The following is an 18,207-nucleotide window of genomic DNA, read 5'->3' on the forward strand; positions in this document are numbered from 1 at the left end:
ATAGCCTAGCCAGAGTAAGCCAAGAGTGTGTAACATTGTCACTGTTTCTGTACCACAGTCCAATATAAACCACACCATGGATAAAGTTGACAAAGCAATAGTCAGGTGAGGATCAAGGGTCTTAATATATAATATAATAATAGTAATCAGCTGATTGTCTCACCAACGTAACCAGCACATTTCCCCCCACATAGCAAACCCATAATACAGGGAGAAGAGAAGAACCACATGAAACTATGCAACTATATTTTTTTTCTAACAGGAAAGTAAAAGTTTAGCTGGCTAAATATGAGCTGTTACTGTGGCTGAGTTGGTTAAAGCGTAAAGCCTTGTTTAAACTCGAAGCGTCCGCATGAGCCCAAAGGTGCGCGTGGCAAAAATGGCATGATTGTAACAGCGCGCGCGCCTCCGCATCCCCTAGACACCATTTACTACACACAATAGGCTTTGTTTCTCTGATTTTGAAAACTCTTCGCGATCGACTTAAAATGCTTCCAAGATCGACTTGTCGACCGCGATCGACGGGTTGGTGATTCCTGTAACGTTACTGTTTTACGGTCAATGATAAGAGTACTAATCAGCTGTCTCACGAACGTAACCAGCACATTAATCCCCACATAGCAAAGCCATAACACAGCGAGGGAGAAGAACTAAGTTACATGAAACAATCCAACTACATATTTTACACCACTGACAAGGGAAAAGTCACTACTCACGGTGGTAAATTCTTTATACACCACTGAAAACATAGTTATGGATGTCGTATTGCATTTCTGTAAATAGATACTCAAAATTTTTACACATTGCACCTTTAAGAGTGGTATGTGTCTGATAAAAAAATAATACAATAAAAATCCAGATTTTATATTTCTGTAGAACAGTAAAAAACACCAAATGAGATCTATTTCAGCTGTTCATCTTAAACATTAATGAGATTAAATGGAGAGCAAATATAGACTTTCTTCTTGTCAGATTTTGCACTTGAACATTCAGGCTATATCCAAAATCGCATACTTCCCTCCTAGCTACTAAATAGTAGTATGTGACAAAAGTAGTATGTCCGAATTCACAGTACTCATAAAATAGTAGTCAAAAAGTGGCGAGATTCTGTAGTGTGCATACGATGGAAACTTTACTATCCCATAAGGCCACAGGAGAGGATTTGTGAATGGCAGTGAAGCGACGTAACTGATGCTGGTAGGTCACGTGATAATGATAACATGGCGAATGTAGTACATCCAAATTACATTCATACTACACGCACTCATACTATATAGGACATACTTTTTTAGTGGCTGTGAAGTAATTACTTTTTCAAAATAAGTACCGACTCAAGAGAGTAAGTGATTTCAGACACAGCCTCAGTGTCGGTCTTACAGAGTAATATTACTTACTAAAGTAATGAAATATAATACAAATATTAAAGTTGTAATTAAATTATAACTAGCTTGAATTTACCTACTAAATGTGCATAACTCTGATGCATATATTGAATAAAAATGTGTAAATTTATAAGATATTAAATGTATAATCTCTTAAACCATAAAATACAATTTTTTTTCCTCTAAGACTGGATAGTTCCAGCTTGACTACAGTATAAAAAAGGGAACAATGGAGCATCTTTAAGAAGTGTGAGGCAGAGACAGAGAAAGTGGGGGGTTTCGAGTCTGTCCAAATGAGTTTAATATGATTGATGAGATCTCCTTCCCGCTCTTTCTCTCTCCATCTGAGAACACTCACTTCCGTCAGGAGCATGTACTGGATCAGCCCTCCCACTGAAGGCAAGGTGCATCCGAGAGCCGAAACAATAGTGACAGGCGGGCCGGCCGGGGGTTTGCTCGTAGGATTAGCTCCAATAGCCATAATAAATGAAACAAGAGGACCCAAATGAAAACAGTTGGGCGCTGACTGGCGGAGGGGCTGATGGGAAGTGGCAGCTCTGCCGGCCCCCGAGCGCCGAATTAGTTTTGCCACTCGATAATTTGACTGATCCACTCCAGTGGCCAGAGAAAGCCGGAGAAAAAGGGAGCGAGAGAGACAGAAAGAGGGATAAGTAGGAAGGTGAAAGGAAAGGGCTGAGGTTTACATGCTGATACTGTAGTTCACTGCACCTGTTGAGCTGCCTTCACTATCTCTCTCTCAAACAGCGCTGAACAGCATGATGGGAAGGCTCTCGGAGGGTCTAGGGTGTTTACATGAGCCAGTGGAAAGGCTGGACGATTGGATCTAAAATTGAAATGTCTAAACAGCCATTTATTAAATATAAAATGAGACTAAAGAACTGTTAAAAAAAAAAGTTTAGATCATGTAAAGAGAAAATAGAGTAAAATATTATTTTATTGTTAATAATAATTAATAACAACAATACAACTACTACTAACAATAATAATAACAATAATGATAAAGCAACCAATTGATATCAAAATGAATAAATAATTATAAGTGTTGTCTTTATATCACACACATTTTAACCAGTGATATTTTAGTATTACTCATATATCCTTATAGTATTTATTATTATTTTAAATTATTTTATTTATATATTTTCATTTGTTTAATTATAGTTTAGTAATAATTTTCTTAGTATTGTATGTAGCTTTATTATTTTAGTTTAGTCATTTTAGTACTTTTAGTACAACATAAACATTTTATTTTAGTTATTAGTTGGTTTCAGTAGTTAATTTTTTTCGTTTAAGTTATATCTAATATTTATATTTAATTACTATTTTATATTTATATTTTGTTGCATTCATTTTTAATAGTATTAGTTAATAACAAAACTGATTTTACTCCATCATATTTATTTGTATATAGTGATTTTACTTGTATTTATATAGTAAGTAAACAACATTGCGACAGCAATAGAAATAGCTACTTCTCTGGCAAGTGTGCTTATTATGGACTATAAAGACAGACCCTAGTTGTGGACATGAGCACAATATAGCGGCTTTCCCTCAGGAGCTGACACTAGTAAGGGCAAAACCTGTGATATTAACTGTACAAAACTGTATTGCTTTACAAAACTGTAGTTTTGTAAAGCAGCCCACTAAGGGATTTGGGGTGTTTGTCTGACGCCCTGTTTACAACTGGTATTAAGATTTGCTTTGGCTGTCAGAGCAGAAACCAAAGCTGCTGCTCTCCGTATGTTTTTCTGTCGTCTCCGGTCGCGTTCATATGTAAATTGCCCAAGTTTATTTTGTCCAATAGATCAAAAGATCTGAAAAACCCAAACATTTACCCGCCCATAGACCCTCCCCTCAAAGAAATCAGGGCAGAAGAGGTTGAAAATGGACAAAAGAGACGGATTAAAACACCAGGAGTAAACGGGAATGTGTCCCTCGTCTACTTGTGATCCGATCGACTAACACGCATCTTAATAGCAGGTGTAAACAGGGCCTGAGGGTGACCAAAGGGCAGTAGAGCAAAGAGCCTGTCAACAGTCTCTTGATCTCAATCAAGACACAAGACAGCCTCTTCTTAACCACTTTATCTTTAGACTTATGAAGCATTTGTCTATAAGCTACACAACAAAAGCAAGAAATGATGAGCTTACATGTCTCACGAACAAAGCAAGTTCGAGAGTCTATGTGAAAGAGAAAGCGGTGAGCATCTGTCTCTCCGCGTCTCCCTCGGCATGCTGGTGCCGCACTTGAAGGCTAACCTTTGTGTAACCTTTCTGAACGTTGAAAGCGTGTTTCGCCACTGACTTATTAATTTGGACAAGGTCACCCTTTTATTCATTTTAATACCAGATTAACGAAGTCAGATCTTGAACTTTGATGTTAAATAAAAAATAAAAAAAGTGCAGATGAGGGCAAAGTCGAGGACAGCGTGTAAAAATTAGCGCGACTTTATCGATGTGCTATTGACGTTCTCTTTTTTTCTTCTCTTTTTTTTTATACAAGGGGAAGAAGTGTCAGCGTGGCCGATACCTGGCTAACTAGCAACGTAAGCACTAAAATAGCCATTTACATACTGCACTGTCAAAATTAATAAAGCTTGCTGTGGGATGCTGAGACTCTTTGTTTTTTGTTGGCCCTTTTTTGTTTGAGTGTGTGTGTGTGTGTGTGTGTGTGTGTGTGTGTGTGTGTGTGTGTGTGTGTGTGTGTGTCTATATTGAAATTCTGTATTAGCTGTCCAGAGAGTGAGTGTGTTTGATGATGCCCTTCACACGGAGAACAGTAACTATTTCTGGTAAGCACAAGCTCATTTAGCTGCAGGTGCCCTGATGAGTAATTAACATGGACATTTTATTCATACAACCTCTTGATGCTCGATTCTCTGCTTATTAACACTTTATTAGCGCACAAAGTAAAAAATTATAAAAAGCTTTGACGCATACACACACACATACATATATATATATATATATATATATATATATATATTTGTACAGTATGTATGTAGTCCTCTGATGCAAAAGCCTCTAAAAGCCACCTCTGTCAAAAAAATTAGATACTAACATTGAGTAAATGCTCTCAGTCTCCGCACATAGTATACATTCATCAAATACTTTCATTTCAAGCTCTCTAAATCCCAGGCTCAGCCTATTCAGAAATGTCCGTACTTATAGGTAGAAACGTAAACATAGGAGCCTGATAAAAATTTTAATATATATAAAAAAAAAAAACCTTAGATGGACAGAGGCTTTTGCATCTGAAGTCTTCATATATATATATATATATATATATATATACATATATATACATATATACACACTCAGACACACACACATTATGTAATCAGATTACTTTTTTCAGGTAACGAGTAATTTGTATGTATGTATATATATATGTGTGTGTGTGTGTGTGTGTGTGTGTGTGTGTGTGTGTGTGTACATGTTTTTTGTTTAAAGAAGCTCTAATGCACACCAAATAACAAAAACTGTAATTTTGTGAACATTTTTAAATAGAAAGTTCAAAAGAACAGCATTTCTTTGAAATATTAATAAGATAATAATATTAATAAGAGGGGAGGCAACTTCAGGTTTCTACTTGTACAATCTTTCATCCTGAGGCATTTGACTGCAATTTGTCACTCCAAGGCTTCGCACAGACGGCATCATTTATTCGGGATTAACATATGTGTATCATTCCCCAGAACTAATCCCAATTTTGTAATCTCTGACACACGCAGATTGACTTGTGCTCACATAAGAGGTTTTGGATATGAGTGTAGGATTGATCTTAAGGTGGGTCTTAATGTGTCGCCGGCGGCGCTAGCACACCCCAACAACACACATACGCTTAGACGTTTGTCCTGAACGTGAGTCATTGGCTCCAAACTGTCAATCAAATCCCCTTTGCTAATTAAGTGGCTAATTATAGAGTTAACGCTGCCGAGCGGTGCAGTGATAAGGAGGCCAGCGGCTGACAAACAGACAGATGAGTATCATAACGCTTGAGTTCTGTAGGTGGACGTCTCAATAGCAATTAATTCTCCAATAAAGACGGATCAAGTTTGCAGGTGCGTTTAACAGCCCTTACACAAATGTTGCTGTAGTTCTTAATACTGTAAAGTCATTTATATGTAAACTTCGTACAAATCTTTGACATTTTGTTTAATTTCACTTTTTTGAGCATAGCGTCGACTAATACTACACTTAAAATAAGTGCATTGACGGATCCACAACGACAACAAATACTAGTTACACTATAGTTTTCATAAAGGAGTGTTTTACTTGTTGTTACTATGATTTTACAATAAATACAACAGTTGTGTTGTTCCTGTAGTAAAACCAGTTCATTTCCATTAAAGTTTTTTCAACAAATACCACAGTTAAACTCTCATTCCTGTAGAAAAATAAAAAAGTAAATTTTAGTTAAAGATTGTGGTTACTAAGGGTTTCGTGCAAATACATTAGTTTTTGGTGAGGTAAACCCATGGTTAGTTTTCATAAAAATCTGTGGTTATTTTGGTTATACTATAAACACTACAACATTTTTTAAAAGGTTGTTTATTGTAGTATAACCATTTACTGTAGTAACTGCTATTTTAGCGGTTTACCATGGTAAATAATTGTCAAGGTAACTAAATAGTCTCAATGTAAATGCAACATTACTGCCCTCTCCAATTTTTGATCCTATACGTTGTAATATTTGTTTTATCTCTGTACTCTCAATTTTGAGTCAAAATCAGCTATGGGGTAATAATGGAACAACAGCTCTAAAAAGCATTTTTTCACTATCATTTTCAACAGGATCAGAATTTTCATGGGTTTAAATAAAAAAAACAATAAAAACAACTTTGTGCATCAAAACCACAGCTTTCATGGTAAAAATAATTAACTTGATTTTTTAAAAGTTATTGAATTTGCGACAGCAGGATGTAACATTTTTGACAAGTCAAACATGTCAGTCTCGGAGTAACGTATAATTTATTTAAGCCACAAAATAAACTTCATGCTGTAAAATAAAGATAATGAAGTACTCACAAAGCATTGAGTGTCTCCAGCACGTTTTATAATTACCCAAAAATCAAACATAGTTCAGCCCTTACGCACGTCATTACGTCCGTCAAAAACTGGCTGTCGGTTGTAATATTAGAACTAAAAACATCGACACACTCATGGGCATCAATCACTTCACCGAATACTTGCCGGCTAAGAAATAAATAATTATTACCCAACGATCCATCCGTTTGCAAATCCATATCATTTGAATATCACAACATCGATATCTATCAAAAAATAACGTGCACAATACACCGCAGTATTTACGAGATGCAGAGATCCAGTGAGTTCAAGCATTTCCTGGAAAACACTACCGGATGTTTTGACATCACTTTCCGAAAGAGAGAGAAAATGGCGGCCTGACCTTCCACATGCCGTCTGTCAGAGACAATAACGTACGCAATACATACCATATATAAATATATATATAAATATAAAATTGTTCTTCACTCGCTAAAATTAAACCGGAATAATCAAGCAACTGAGTGAAATACTTCACACTGCATGCTAAAGAGAATAAACACCAATCCAACTGAAAAACTTTGCTGAGTTAGTATTCTGATTCTGACATTCCTAATTTGAATATTTAAAATAATTTTCTATTCTTGACTGATATTTTTTCCATAATTTTGACAGTAGATGAGCTGTTAAATGAGTAATCTAGACATGTAGTCCTCCAATTTGGCTCTCTGATAATGATGTAATATATATTATAAACTTGACAGGTGATCTTCTCAGTTGTTTAAAAGATTAAGGCAATTATCAAAGTTTGAATTTTGTTTTACATTTTCCAATAAAAGATACATTTTTATATGATTTGTTACATTTAATTACCTCTTAGCCGATTTTGACTCTTATTCTCCAACCTCCTGGAGTGATACCAGATATAATAATAATATCTTTACACGTGGATGTAATCAGTGTAGTGATAAGTGAGGACAAACTGTTTAAAGAAGAAGAAAAAAAATGTGATAAAAGCATATCATCCTTTTCCCGTCCATTCACTTCAGCTGAGTATGCAGGAAGTACTGGGAAGCCATCGGAGAGAGGCCAGCCTTCTCTTTATAAGAAGAGCAATGGAAATAAACACTTGAAGCCTCTCTCTGTCCCCGAGCCTGTGTGTGCTCTTGTAGTTATGATGTCTTTGTGTTTTTGTTTTTTACACGGGCTCTGTCTGCAATAATGAAGAGCAATTGAGACATCTCCAGCTAGTGTGTTTGAAGACAGGCATATCACTGTGTGATCCAAAAACAAATCATAGCCTTCATTAAATAGGGATTGAAGGCCACCCACCTATGCACCTGGTGGCAGATTGAGGTGTGTGTGTGTGTGTGTGTGTGTGTGTGTGTGTGTGTGTGTGTGTGTGTGTGTGTGTGTGTGTGTGTGTGTGTGTGTGTGTGTGTGTGTGTGTGTGTGTGTGTGTGTGTGTGTGTGCTACAGGAGAACTATGCAAAAATTTGTTCTAAACAGTGTGAATGTGGCGCAATGAATATTACTTATTATTATACTAATATGGCCCTGTCCCAAATGGCACACTTCATGTGCACTTATGGTCTTGTGGACTTACAATGGCTGCCGCGTACGCGTGTCCGTTAAGTCCATGAGACCATAGTGTGTCCCATTTGTCATTTTGGGTTTCAGAAGGGTGCTCGCGAGTGCCCTGTTTGCAGTCGATAAGCGCCCTCGATGCGCACTTTTGTCGAGCAGACAGTCAAAGTGGTGTTACGTCACCAAAGTGCAGACTCGTAGGAACACCGTGAGTGTTTAGGGTGCCATTTGGGACAGGGCCTTTATATACATGCACATTTTTTTGTAATTCATGGAAAAAAATCTAAAAATTTACAATTATAATGTTATGTAACACTGTTTTAAGGTGACGTAGTTACACGTTACAAGTACTTACTATAGTAATAACAGTAAATTATGCATAAATTAACTAATCCTAAACCAATCCCTAACCGTAACTGTAAGTACATGAAGTTAATAAATATTACTCAGTACTTACTGAAGTACATTGTAACTACATCACCTTAAAATATAGTAACCAAAATTGTAATTAGTTAACTAAATAACCTCACCATAAACAGTGAAAAAAATTATCATTTAATAGGCAGAAAATAAATGTTATTTTACCATAAAATTTTGTAAAATGTATGATTATAGTACCATACAATACCGTATAGTACCAATTAGCATTAGCGTATAATCCACAGTGAACACCTATATTACATTCAACAATACAACACTAATGCAATATTAATGTATAATAATAATAATAATAATATACCGAAGCTGGTGGCTCGACACGCTGCACAACGATCTCAAGCTTACCGGTTTGCCCCCCGATCAAGCCGATAATCGCATCAAATGGCACCAGCGATCCAGAAAAGCGGACCCTGCTACTATGCGGGATAAACGCTAAAGAAAAACAAGAAGACAATAACTTATTTTCTTATTACAGTGAAAACTGCAAGCCCCGGTTGTGACGCATCACATTTGAATATCATTTAAAAATATATATTTTTATTATGCTTGCTATCAGTATATTTGAATTGGAAAAAAAACAGAAGTTGACTCAGTTATACCAAATATATTAATACGTTAAAATTACATATACAGTCGTGCACTGTAAGATATACAGTTATCAAAATGTCTTCCGTAACACCTGAAACATCATTGTATTACATTACATTTCTAGCATCTTTCTGGTAAATTTAACAGGATTTTTGTTTTCTCTGCATATCAAGCTGTGATATGAAATCAAGACAGTCTGCATTTCACTTACAGTGAACTCTGCGTAATATACATCTATAACTCCTCCTGTACCCTTCAAACTTTAAACTAAATTTTGGTCACAAATTTAACCTGTGGGATTAAATGGGTTAATACAGTTCTGCCAAGACTACACAGACGTCACCTTTGTCAGATATCAAAAAGTCACAGACGTGCTAATGACTTTAAGACCGACAAGTTTTTTTCTGACACCAAAAATTTTTTTTGCAAATGACTAGCTTAATTTGTATTCAACTGTGGATTTTTTTTTTTCAGCTGACTTGTCAATTGACTGCCATATGTTAAATCTGCACGACTGTGCCACTTCAAGTTGGCGTTAACACATGACTCCTTACGACGTTTTACAACCCTAACAAAAGTTCAAAATGAAGTTGGGTGTTGCTTTACACACTTTTAGAAAGCGTGCACATGAATCACAGGTTTAACCAAACATAAACGCACAGTGGTTCTCGCTGATATCTATATTCCTGGCAGCACAAAGCTCTCGTCTCACACAGTTTGAAAGGCTTAGCGTTCATTAGGATGCAGGAGACGGGCTGCACGGGCCCATATGTCACTAAACAGATCTCCATGTTTTATTTATCCTAGCTCCTTTCCTACACACACACACACACACACACTTAACCCCTTCAGTCAGAGTGCAACACAAGTGACCGGCTCTAAAACAGACGAGGGAAGAGAATCCCTCAAAGAGGTCACAGAGTAAAACTGCGCGACTGCTTTATGTAGATTGTTTCTTACAAATGTATTACGTTTGTTTGTTTTAAATGATTTGAGTGGCAGTGCTTGAATTTGCAGTAAACAGTCAATTTTCGTAACCAAAATTCTTCAAATGAATTTCTGATGAATAAAAACAAAGTCTTTTTTTCTTTTTCTTTTAATAGCTTTTAAATTCGAAACATGCCACATTACAGTAAAATGGGTTGTGAACGGTTACCGTCCAGTCGACTACTTTTTGGTATGTAGCCAAAATGTCAGTTTTCACCTTCAAATGAATTCTGGATTGATGAAATCAAGTTCTGTCCTATATTTTTTCTATTAATACCTTCAACTTAGAATCATGCCACATTACGGAAGTAAAATGGTTTGCGTACTGCAAATTCACATCAACCTTTAGTCCGACCAACTACTTTTTGGCGGTTTACACCTGGTGTTAAGATGTGTTTTGGTCGATCGGATCACAAGTAGACGAGGGACACATTCCCGTTTACACCTGGTGTTTTAATCCGTCTCTTTTGTCCACTTCTGTCCGGATTTCTTCGAGGGGAGGGTCTATGGGCGGGTACATGTATGAGCTTTTACAGATCTCTCCATCTAATGAATGAAATAAGCTCACGCAATTTACATATGAACACGCCCGGAGATGACAGAAAAACATACGGAGAGCAGCAGCTTTCGTTTCTGCTCTGACAGCCACAAGTTCCCCCTGAACGCTGTGAGTGCGTGTTACAAATCAGGAATGGTGAGAGAACATTGAGCTTGGTATGTTTTTCATCTTCAAACCAAACTTAGGTCTTTGGCCAGACGGGATTTAAACTTTGTCGGCTAGTGCGCCGCTTCCCATGAGGTTTACGTCAGTGGGCGGAGAGAAGACGGTCTTGGCGGCTGTTCGAACACATTCAACCACATTACCACACACTGCAAAAGCAATCCAGTCGAATACGTTTTCGACTCCCTCTGGAAGTGGCAGAAAGGGGACAAGCTCAAACCGTTTTAGACCCGTTTACACCTGCATTTAGCGTCGACCACTTGTGATCCGATCGACTAAAACGCATCTTAATTAAAGCTTCAAATTGATTGATAAAAATCAAGTTGTCTTATTTCTTTTTCTTTTAATACCTTTTCACATACTTTTCACTGACGAAATTAAAATGGGTTGCAGAATGCACATTCAGACTGACCTTTAGTCCGACCAATCGACTACTCTCCGTCAAGAAACTCCTTGATTAGCCAACCACATAACAACGTACGACAATGAGACTCTAGGTGCTCGAAAAAGAAGATGTCTTCTGTGTGCGAGAGTGCTTACAGGTGCATGACGGAGCGGCAGTTTTAAATACTCCTGCACTGAGTGCCGTGTGTGTTTCTGCACATGTGTGTGTGAGTGAGTTTAGGGGGGGGGGGTGGCAACAGAAGGGGGGATAAACAGATGGAGAAACTGCTCCCCAAAGGGACATGTCATTCATCAAAGTCACCAGCTAGGCCTGCAATTGTTTTCACCCACAGAGAAAGAGAGAGACGGAGTGTGTGTGTGTGTGTGTGTGTGTGTGTGTGTGTGTGTGTGTGTGTGTGTGTGTGTGTGTGTGTGTGTGTGTGTGTGTGTGTGTGTGTGTGTGTGTGTGTGTGTGTGTGTGTGTGTGTGTGTGTGTGTGTGTGTGTGTGTGTCGGTCTGTAGGTTTGTGTAAGAGACGCTTTCTACAAGTGTGTATATATGAGATCGAAGGCCAGGGACGTGTGTGTGGGAATGTGTGAGTTTGAGAGAGAGTGTCCTTTCAGTGACATTTCGTATCAGTGCCGCCCATCAGTTATCCGTTACCAGCGGTGGGCCCAGACTCGAACCCAAAAACAGGCGGTGGGTTGGGAAGTCGGTGAAAGTCAAACTACCCCTGCGTACGGTCAACTATATAAGAATTACTAGATTTTTTTCGAGTACCACTTTACAATAAGGTTTAATTTGATAAAGTCCCCCTGTGGTGAAAAATCAAGCTTTAAATGTTGTTTATATGTCTATGTTAATAATGTTTTAATATAAATTAAGACAAATCATGTGTAAATTCATAAGTCAGCACAATTGCTGAGTATTTTCTCCTTAAAACTGCAGTGAATCAAAGACAGTCGCAAAATTGCGGTTTGAAATCGCTGGTGTTTCTGACGGGACACACTACCTTTTAATCAATCACGTCAACCAGTGGATCTCTAAGTCGAGTGAGTGGAGGCGGGGATCATTTGCATATTCATAGAACTGCGTATACTAAATGTGACAATGGTGTAGAGTTACATTCAAGCTAAACAGATGTACACAACACATTCACATTCATGGACACAACAAATTCAACACAAGTAACAATGAAGGAACTCTAATCAATACTTTTGGATTATACTTTGTATTTTTATTAACCAACATGAACAAAGATTAATAAATGCTGTAAAAGATATATGGCTCATTTTTAGTTCATGTTAGCTAATAGATTAACTAATGTTAATGAAAAAGAGCTTATTCTAAAGTGTTGTAGATTTTGTTTTTTTATAGGTTTTCTTGGAAAAAAATCCTATCACTACAATGCTAGGGTGCTAACCTCAGTAAGTGGTTACCAGGGCGTTGCTAGAGTCTGTCGTATTGGTCCAAATGAAAAGAGACAAACTTTAAAAGGAATATTTCAATTCAATACAAGTTAACCTCAAGCGACAGCAATTGTTGCTAGCCAAAAAATATAAATTTTCAGCTTGTCTCTCTTTAAAAACAAAATGGTTTCAGTGATGCAATTACAATTGAGATAAATGGGACCAATCTGTTCAAAAACTCACTATTTCAATCAAATAGCCACAAGATGTTAACTATGTTTTACTAACCTTTTCTGAGTAAATTTATATTCTATTTTATTTCAACTTCAATTCAAGTTTAATCACTGTAAAAGTAACAACTTCACAGCTAAAATGTATTCTCAAAAGTAGAATAAATGTAAGTGCCTTTATACATTATAACCAGCACATTTCTGTCTTTAAATCATCAAAAAATTTGTGCTTCACCGTAACCTAATTCTTTCCTTTAAAAACAAAAAAAAATAACATGGGCTGAGTTAAAAAAATTTTTTTTTGTGGAAATCAACTTAATTAACTGGGCTAAACTCATGCTAAACCTGGAATAAGTCTCTTAATCTGATATTCTGATATTCCAGATATTGCTTGGGTCCCTCCTACAATGTAAATCTATTTTTATCATCTGCCAGGTGAAAATCACTAGTTTGATCACTTAGAAAAGTAATATATATACCTCTTCTCAATAAGCTGCACGGTTTAAGGCATCATTCATGTCTGAAGCACCAACAACGCAAGTTATTCTAATGTCTTGTACATATGAGTTATGTTATATCAGCACTCGTTGCCACAGGCTTATAATGTTTCTGTCAACAGCAATCCAGGAAACCAAATGCAAAAACAAACCCCCACATCAACACCTGGTTTACTAGCACCCCCCCCTCCCCCCCCCCCCCCCCCCCTCACGCATTCAGACACTTCATCACAGCGGAGGGCTTCGAGAGAACAGAAAAACGCTTCATTTCTCCAGAGACATCTTTCTCTGGCTGTTTTTCTCTCTCTGAGGATGAGGGTGAGCATTGATATCCTCCGCCGAGCGCTATATCAGCCCAGCCGCCACTTTCTTCTGCCTAATTATGGCGTTAGCAGGAAATAACTGCACAAATTGCTGCTAATAATTAAATGGCAAGTCTGATCAGAATCTGCTGATGTGTTAGGCACACGCCAGAAAGTGACGATAGTTACGATGCCTCAAATGTATTACTAAAAACTAATGTGATGTACTGATGTATGGTCACACATTCAAAATAGTTTATTGCGTAGGTTTGGGGGAAAAAAAGGTACTAATAGATATAGACATCTCATAACGAAATAGGAATATGATAGCTATTTTTTGCTATCATTTTATTAACATCTTATTATCATTTATATCACATATTACTGTATATATACAGTATATATTAACAAATTTATAGCAAACAATTCATTTAATTTTATGATATAATTAATTCATTATAAATACACACTTGTATAATTACTAACTATAATAGGGACAACTGTAATTAGAATCCACACTAGATTAATATTACAACCAATGCTAATTACATTCATTTTTACCTCATTAAAAAGTTGCAAATCCAGTAATTTGCTGTGAAAGATCACAAATGTAGTCGTCTTTGATAACTGTGGCCCATTTAACAAGTTCATATTTTCAGCAGTTACATTACTTCATTTCAATGGAGGGCCGTTACATCTTAATAAACTTCTACATAAAAGGTTTCGATGATTTATAGGAATTGTTTACTCACTTTTACTGTGTTTTCTATCCGTATTGGAATTTGCACGAGTAAATGAAGAAATGCAAGTGGAAAGGAGTGATGGTTTGCTTTAAATAATCAGTGTAAGTTCAGCTACTCAAGTTTCACAATATGTTGTCATGCACGGAACTATATCAGGAAGACATTGAGGGATTTGGGTTTGAAATAAAAACTTTATTTCATTTAACATTTAAAATGTTCATCATTACTCCAGTCTTCAGTGTCACATGATCAGAAATCATTCTTATACGCTAATTTGCTGCTCAAGACACATTTCTTATTATTATCAATGTAGAAAACAGTTTTATGGAAACTGTAATAGTCTACCATTAAAACGATTAAAAGGAAAAGAAATGAATACTTTTATTCAGCAAGGATGCATCAAAATTATCAAAATATTATTACCGTAATGTTACCAAAGATTACCATTTCATCTAAATTATGTTTGTTTTAAACTTTATATTCATCAAGGAAACCTGAAAAAAAAATGCATGGTTTCTACAAAAATATTGAGCAGCACAACAGTTTTCAACATTGATAATATTTAAAAAAAAAAAAATTGTTTCTTGGGCAGAAAATCAACATATTAGAATGATTTCTGAAAGATCATGTAATGATGCTGAATATTCAGCTTTGATCACGGGAATAAATGACACTGTTTACACAACAAATTACACAATTAAACAGTTATTTTGAATTGTAATGATATTTTACAATATTACTGTTTTTACTGTATTCTTGATCAAATAAATGCACCCTTGGTTCGACTAAGCGACTTTTTGAATATGTAATCCACAAAAAACACACCTTGTTTTATGATTTTTCAGGTTACATAAGAATGATTTTATGACTGATACACACACAAAAATTGTGCTCAGGTTTCATGGATGAGGCACCATAATATAAGTGTCCCTATTAACTCCCGTCGCTCTACAAATCGCATCGCATCCTGCAAAGTCAGACGTTTGTTGGTGTTGGGGACGGCAAGATGAGCAGAGGGATTGAGAGAAATGTGGACGCACATTTTAAAGAGCTCCTTCCCCCTCCCCACCTCGGAAATAACAACAGAGTCATCTAAAATCAATCAGCGGGGCCGGCTAACGGACTGCTCCGGCTACTCCGCGCTGCGCGGGTCGATACGCGCGCTGCCCATTGTGAGAGCTAAATTGCCACTACCATCAGCAATTTAGAGAACTGAAGCTAAAAGGCAAGGAGAAGAACGACGGAGAACACGGCGTTAACATGCGGTTTAGTCGTAAATATAAAATACGCAAACAAACACGCAGGTGAGGTCCAGTGGTTTGGGATTTTGGTCTAAAAGCGATCAAACGATACCTCTGAAACGGTTTGTATTCCAAAGGAGGGAATGATGAAAGAGGGATGACTAGAGAGAGAAAGAGAGAAAGCAAATGCATGCACAGGAAAAGAAGCAAAGAGGCTACAGAAATCCAATAGTTTAACCTCTGTTTGAGACGCAGTGGTGGCCAGTGAAGGACAGAGGGGGGAAATCAATACCAACTGATTTGCAGAAGGTGGAAGAGTGGGAGGAGGAGAGAAAAGGAGAGATGGGAAAAGAGACAGACAGCACAGATAAAAATAAATCCAGATTACACAGAGGAAGGGAATAAAAATTTTCCTATACGTGGTGTTTTACACACTGGTGTCTGTCTGAGGGCTGGTATTTTTAGGTCTTCCAGGTGGGTGAAAGACGGGGGGGGGGGGGGTGTACCTGTCGGGGAGAGCAGACCTGGAGAGAGCAGCCCGTGAACACCGTGAGGAAGCAGACGAGAGCTGTCCTGCATCGCCACGCCGAGAGAACGCTTGGGAGGACGACCAGGCCGAGAACTGGAGAGGAAAAACACAGGCAAATGGGGTTTTATTGACATGAAATACACTGAATTAAAAAAAGTGGGTTCTTTTTTTTTAAAGTACTAAATAAAACAACCAAGTATGTTATCCAAGAAAATACCATTTCAGTCTTTCTACTTCAAAATGTCACATGTGATGCAATATATTTATTTGCGATTCTTTGTAAATTATAATTTACAGAGTGAAAACATTTTTGGTAACGCTTTAGTTTAGGGTCCAATTCTCACTTTTAACCAGTTGTTTATTAGCATGCATATTACTATGATATTGGCTGTTTATTAGTACTTGTAAAGCACATATTAAAGTCTTATTCTGCATGACCATATTCTACATCCCTTAATCCTACCCAATATGTAAACTTAACAACTACATTAACTATTAATAAACTGTAATTAGGAGTTTATTGGGGTAAAAGTCATAGTTAATAGTTAGTTAATAGTCAGAATTAGACCCTAATCTAAAGTGGGACCGACATTTTTTTTTTTTCAGTTTACGTTTGCATCTACATTTTTGCTGTAACATGTAGGTCACATGATGACTGTGTAATGCGTTTTGATTGGTGAAAACCAAACATAAGCTAAAAAATATTCATACAATATCTTGAATACATGATACTATATGATACAATCACTCACAAAACATGATGATCATGTTTTTTAATTTATGAATATTTTAACTTTTGATTTTTTCTGTTCTGATATCATAATGAACACAAAAGTTTAATTAAATAAATAAATTCTTGATAATAATTGGTATAAGTGTTTATTAATATTCCTTATGGGGGAAAAAAACTTCTTTAAAACAAATCTTCACTTCTTAGTAGTATTATTTAAATAAAAAAAGTCATGTGGTAGAACATAATACTCTGACCTTTTTATGACAAGGTAAATTTAATTGTGGTTTTAAAATGGAATGTGGTGTGACTTCCCCAAAACTTAAGGAAATTAACAACAACAAAAAACTTTTACCCTGAAAATGTATTTGTTTTAAAACATATTTGAAATAATAATTAAGATCTCTTGCGTTTTAAAGGTGTCGGAAAAATATGTAGTTTTTTTTTTCTCCTTGATGGCTACATCACATGATACTTTTGGACTCATTAAATTGAAACTGTTCTTGTAATGCATTTCTTAAAATCAATATGAATACAAAGAGTACATTTGAATACATTTGAAGATTTTTCGTTATCTTTATCGCAGAAACTTTCATGTCAATGAGCCTTATAATAAATGCTGTAAGTGGGATTTTATGGAAAATTCAGTTTCTTCAGACAGAACAATGAAAAGGAAAGAGCCTTCTTTCAAAGCAGAATCAAGTTACTACAATTTATACACACACACACACACACACACACACATCAAACCAACAAACATACGGTTATATATCATTGTCTGTCATGATAGATGCATGAACAAGCACAGTCTTAGAAACATGTGCCGCTAACGTACAACACGCTTGACAAATTATTCAACACAAAACACAAACACACACACACTTATCTCTCACACTTCATTGTGAGAGGGGCTATCAAAGAGACAGGTACATGACAGTTCGAACCCTGCGCAAGGGTGCTGGCAGAGCAAAATAAGCCAGAAAAGCAAAATGCTAATTCAACTGCTGCATATCATTGGATCAAGTCCAAGAACATCAAGCAGCAAGTCTTCTTCGTCATTTTATTAATACTGCAGCGCTAACAAACACAAACCAGAGAAGAATCACCACTAAACTGATCATAGCCAAGCTTCTAACGCCAGCTGCAGTGATGCAATGACTATCATTTAGCAGGCGGTTCTTTCATTCAGAAGGCAGGACTTATTTTGGCATATTACACGTTGCACTTTCTCCCATTCATAACTAATATAAGTGTAAGTCTTTCTATATGTAAGCGGGAAAAGTCAGCTTTGATCACAGAAGTGCGAGCCAAATTCCGCTTCGTTTAGACCTTCACAGAATGAACAGGTCATGAACACGTCAAAGCGCACGGGCATTGCAAGGCAACCCTCTACAATGGACGTTTTAATA

The 18,207-nt window shown here is 36.7% G+C and overlaps 1 protein-coding gene across 4 annotated transcripts in view; it reads right to left on the reverse strand.

Moving 5' to 3' along the window:
* dacha (dachshund a) overlaps positions 1-18,207 on the reverse strand; it is a 159,931-nt gene that overhangs the window by 69,085 nt on the left and 72,639 nt on the right. For 3 of the 4 annotated variants that reach the window (XM_077196429.1, XM_077196415.1, XM_077196422.1), the window contains exon 2: positions 16,046-16,161. In XM_077196429.1, the coding sequence (XP_077052544.1) occupies positions 16,046-16,161 (116 nt within the window). The remainder of the gene's footprint in view (positions 1-16,045; positions 16,162-18,207) is intronic. The other variant, XM_077196437.1, reaches the window with a different exon arrangement.

This window comes from Siphateles boraxobius, unplaced genomic scaffold (genome assembly GCF_051911475.1).
Source record: "Siphateles boraxobius isolate OS27281-9 unplaced genomic scaffold, OSU_SipBor_1 11, whole genome shotgun sequence".
Lineage (NCBI taxonomy): Eukaryota > Metazoa > Chordata > Actinopteri > Cypriniformes > Leuciscidae > Siphateles > Siphateles boraxobius.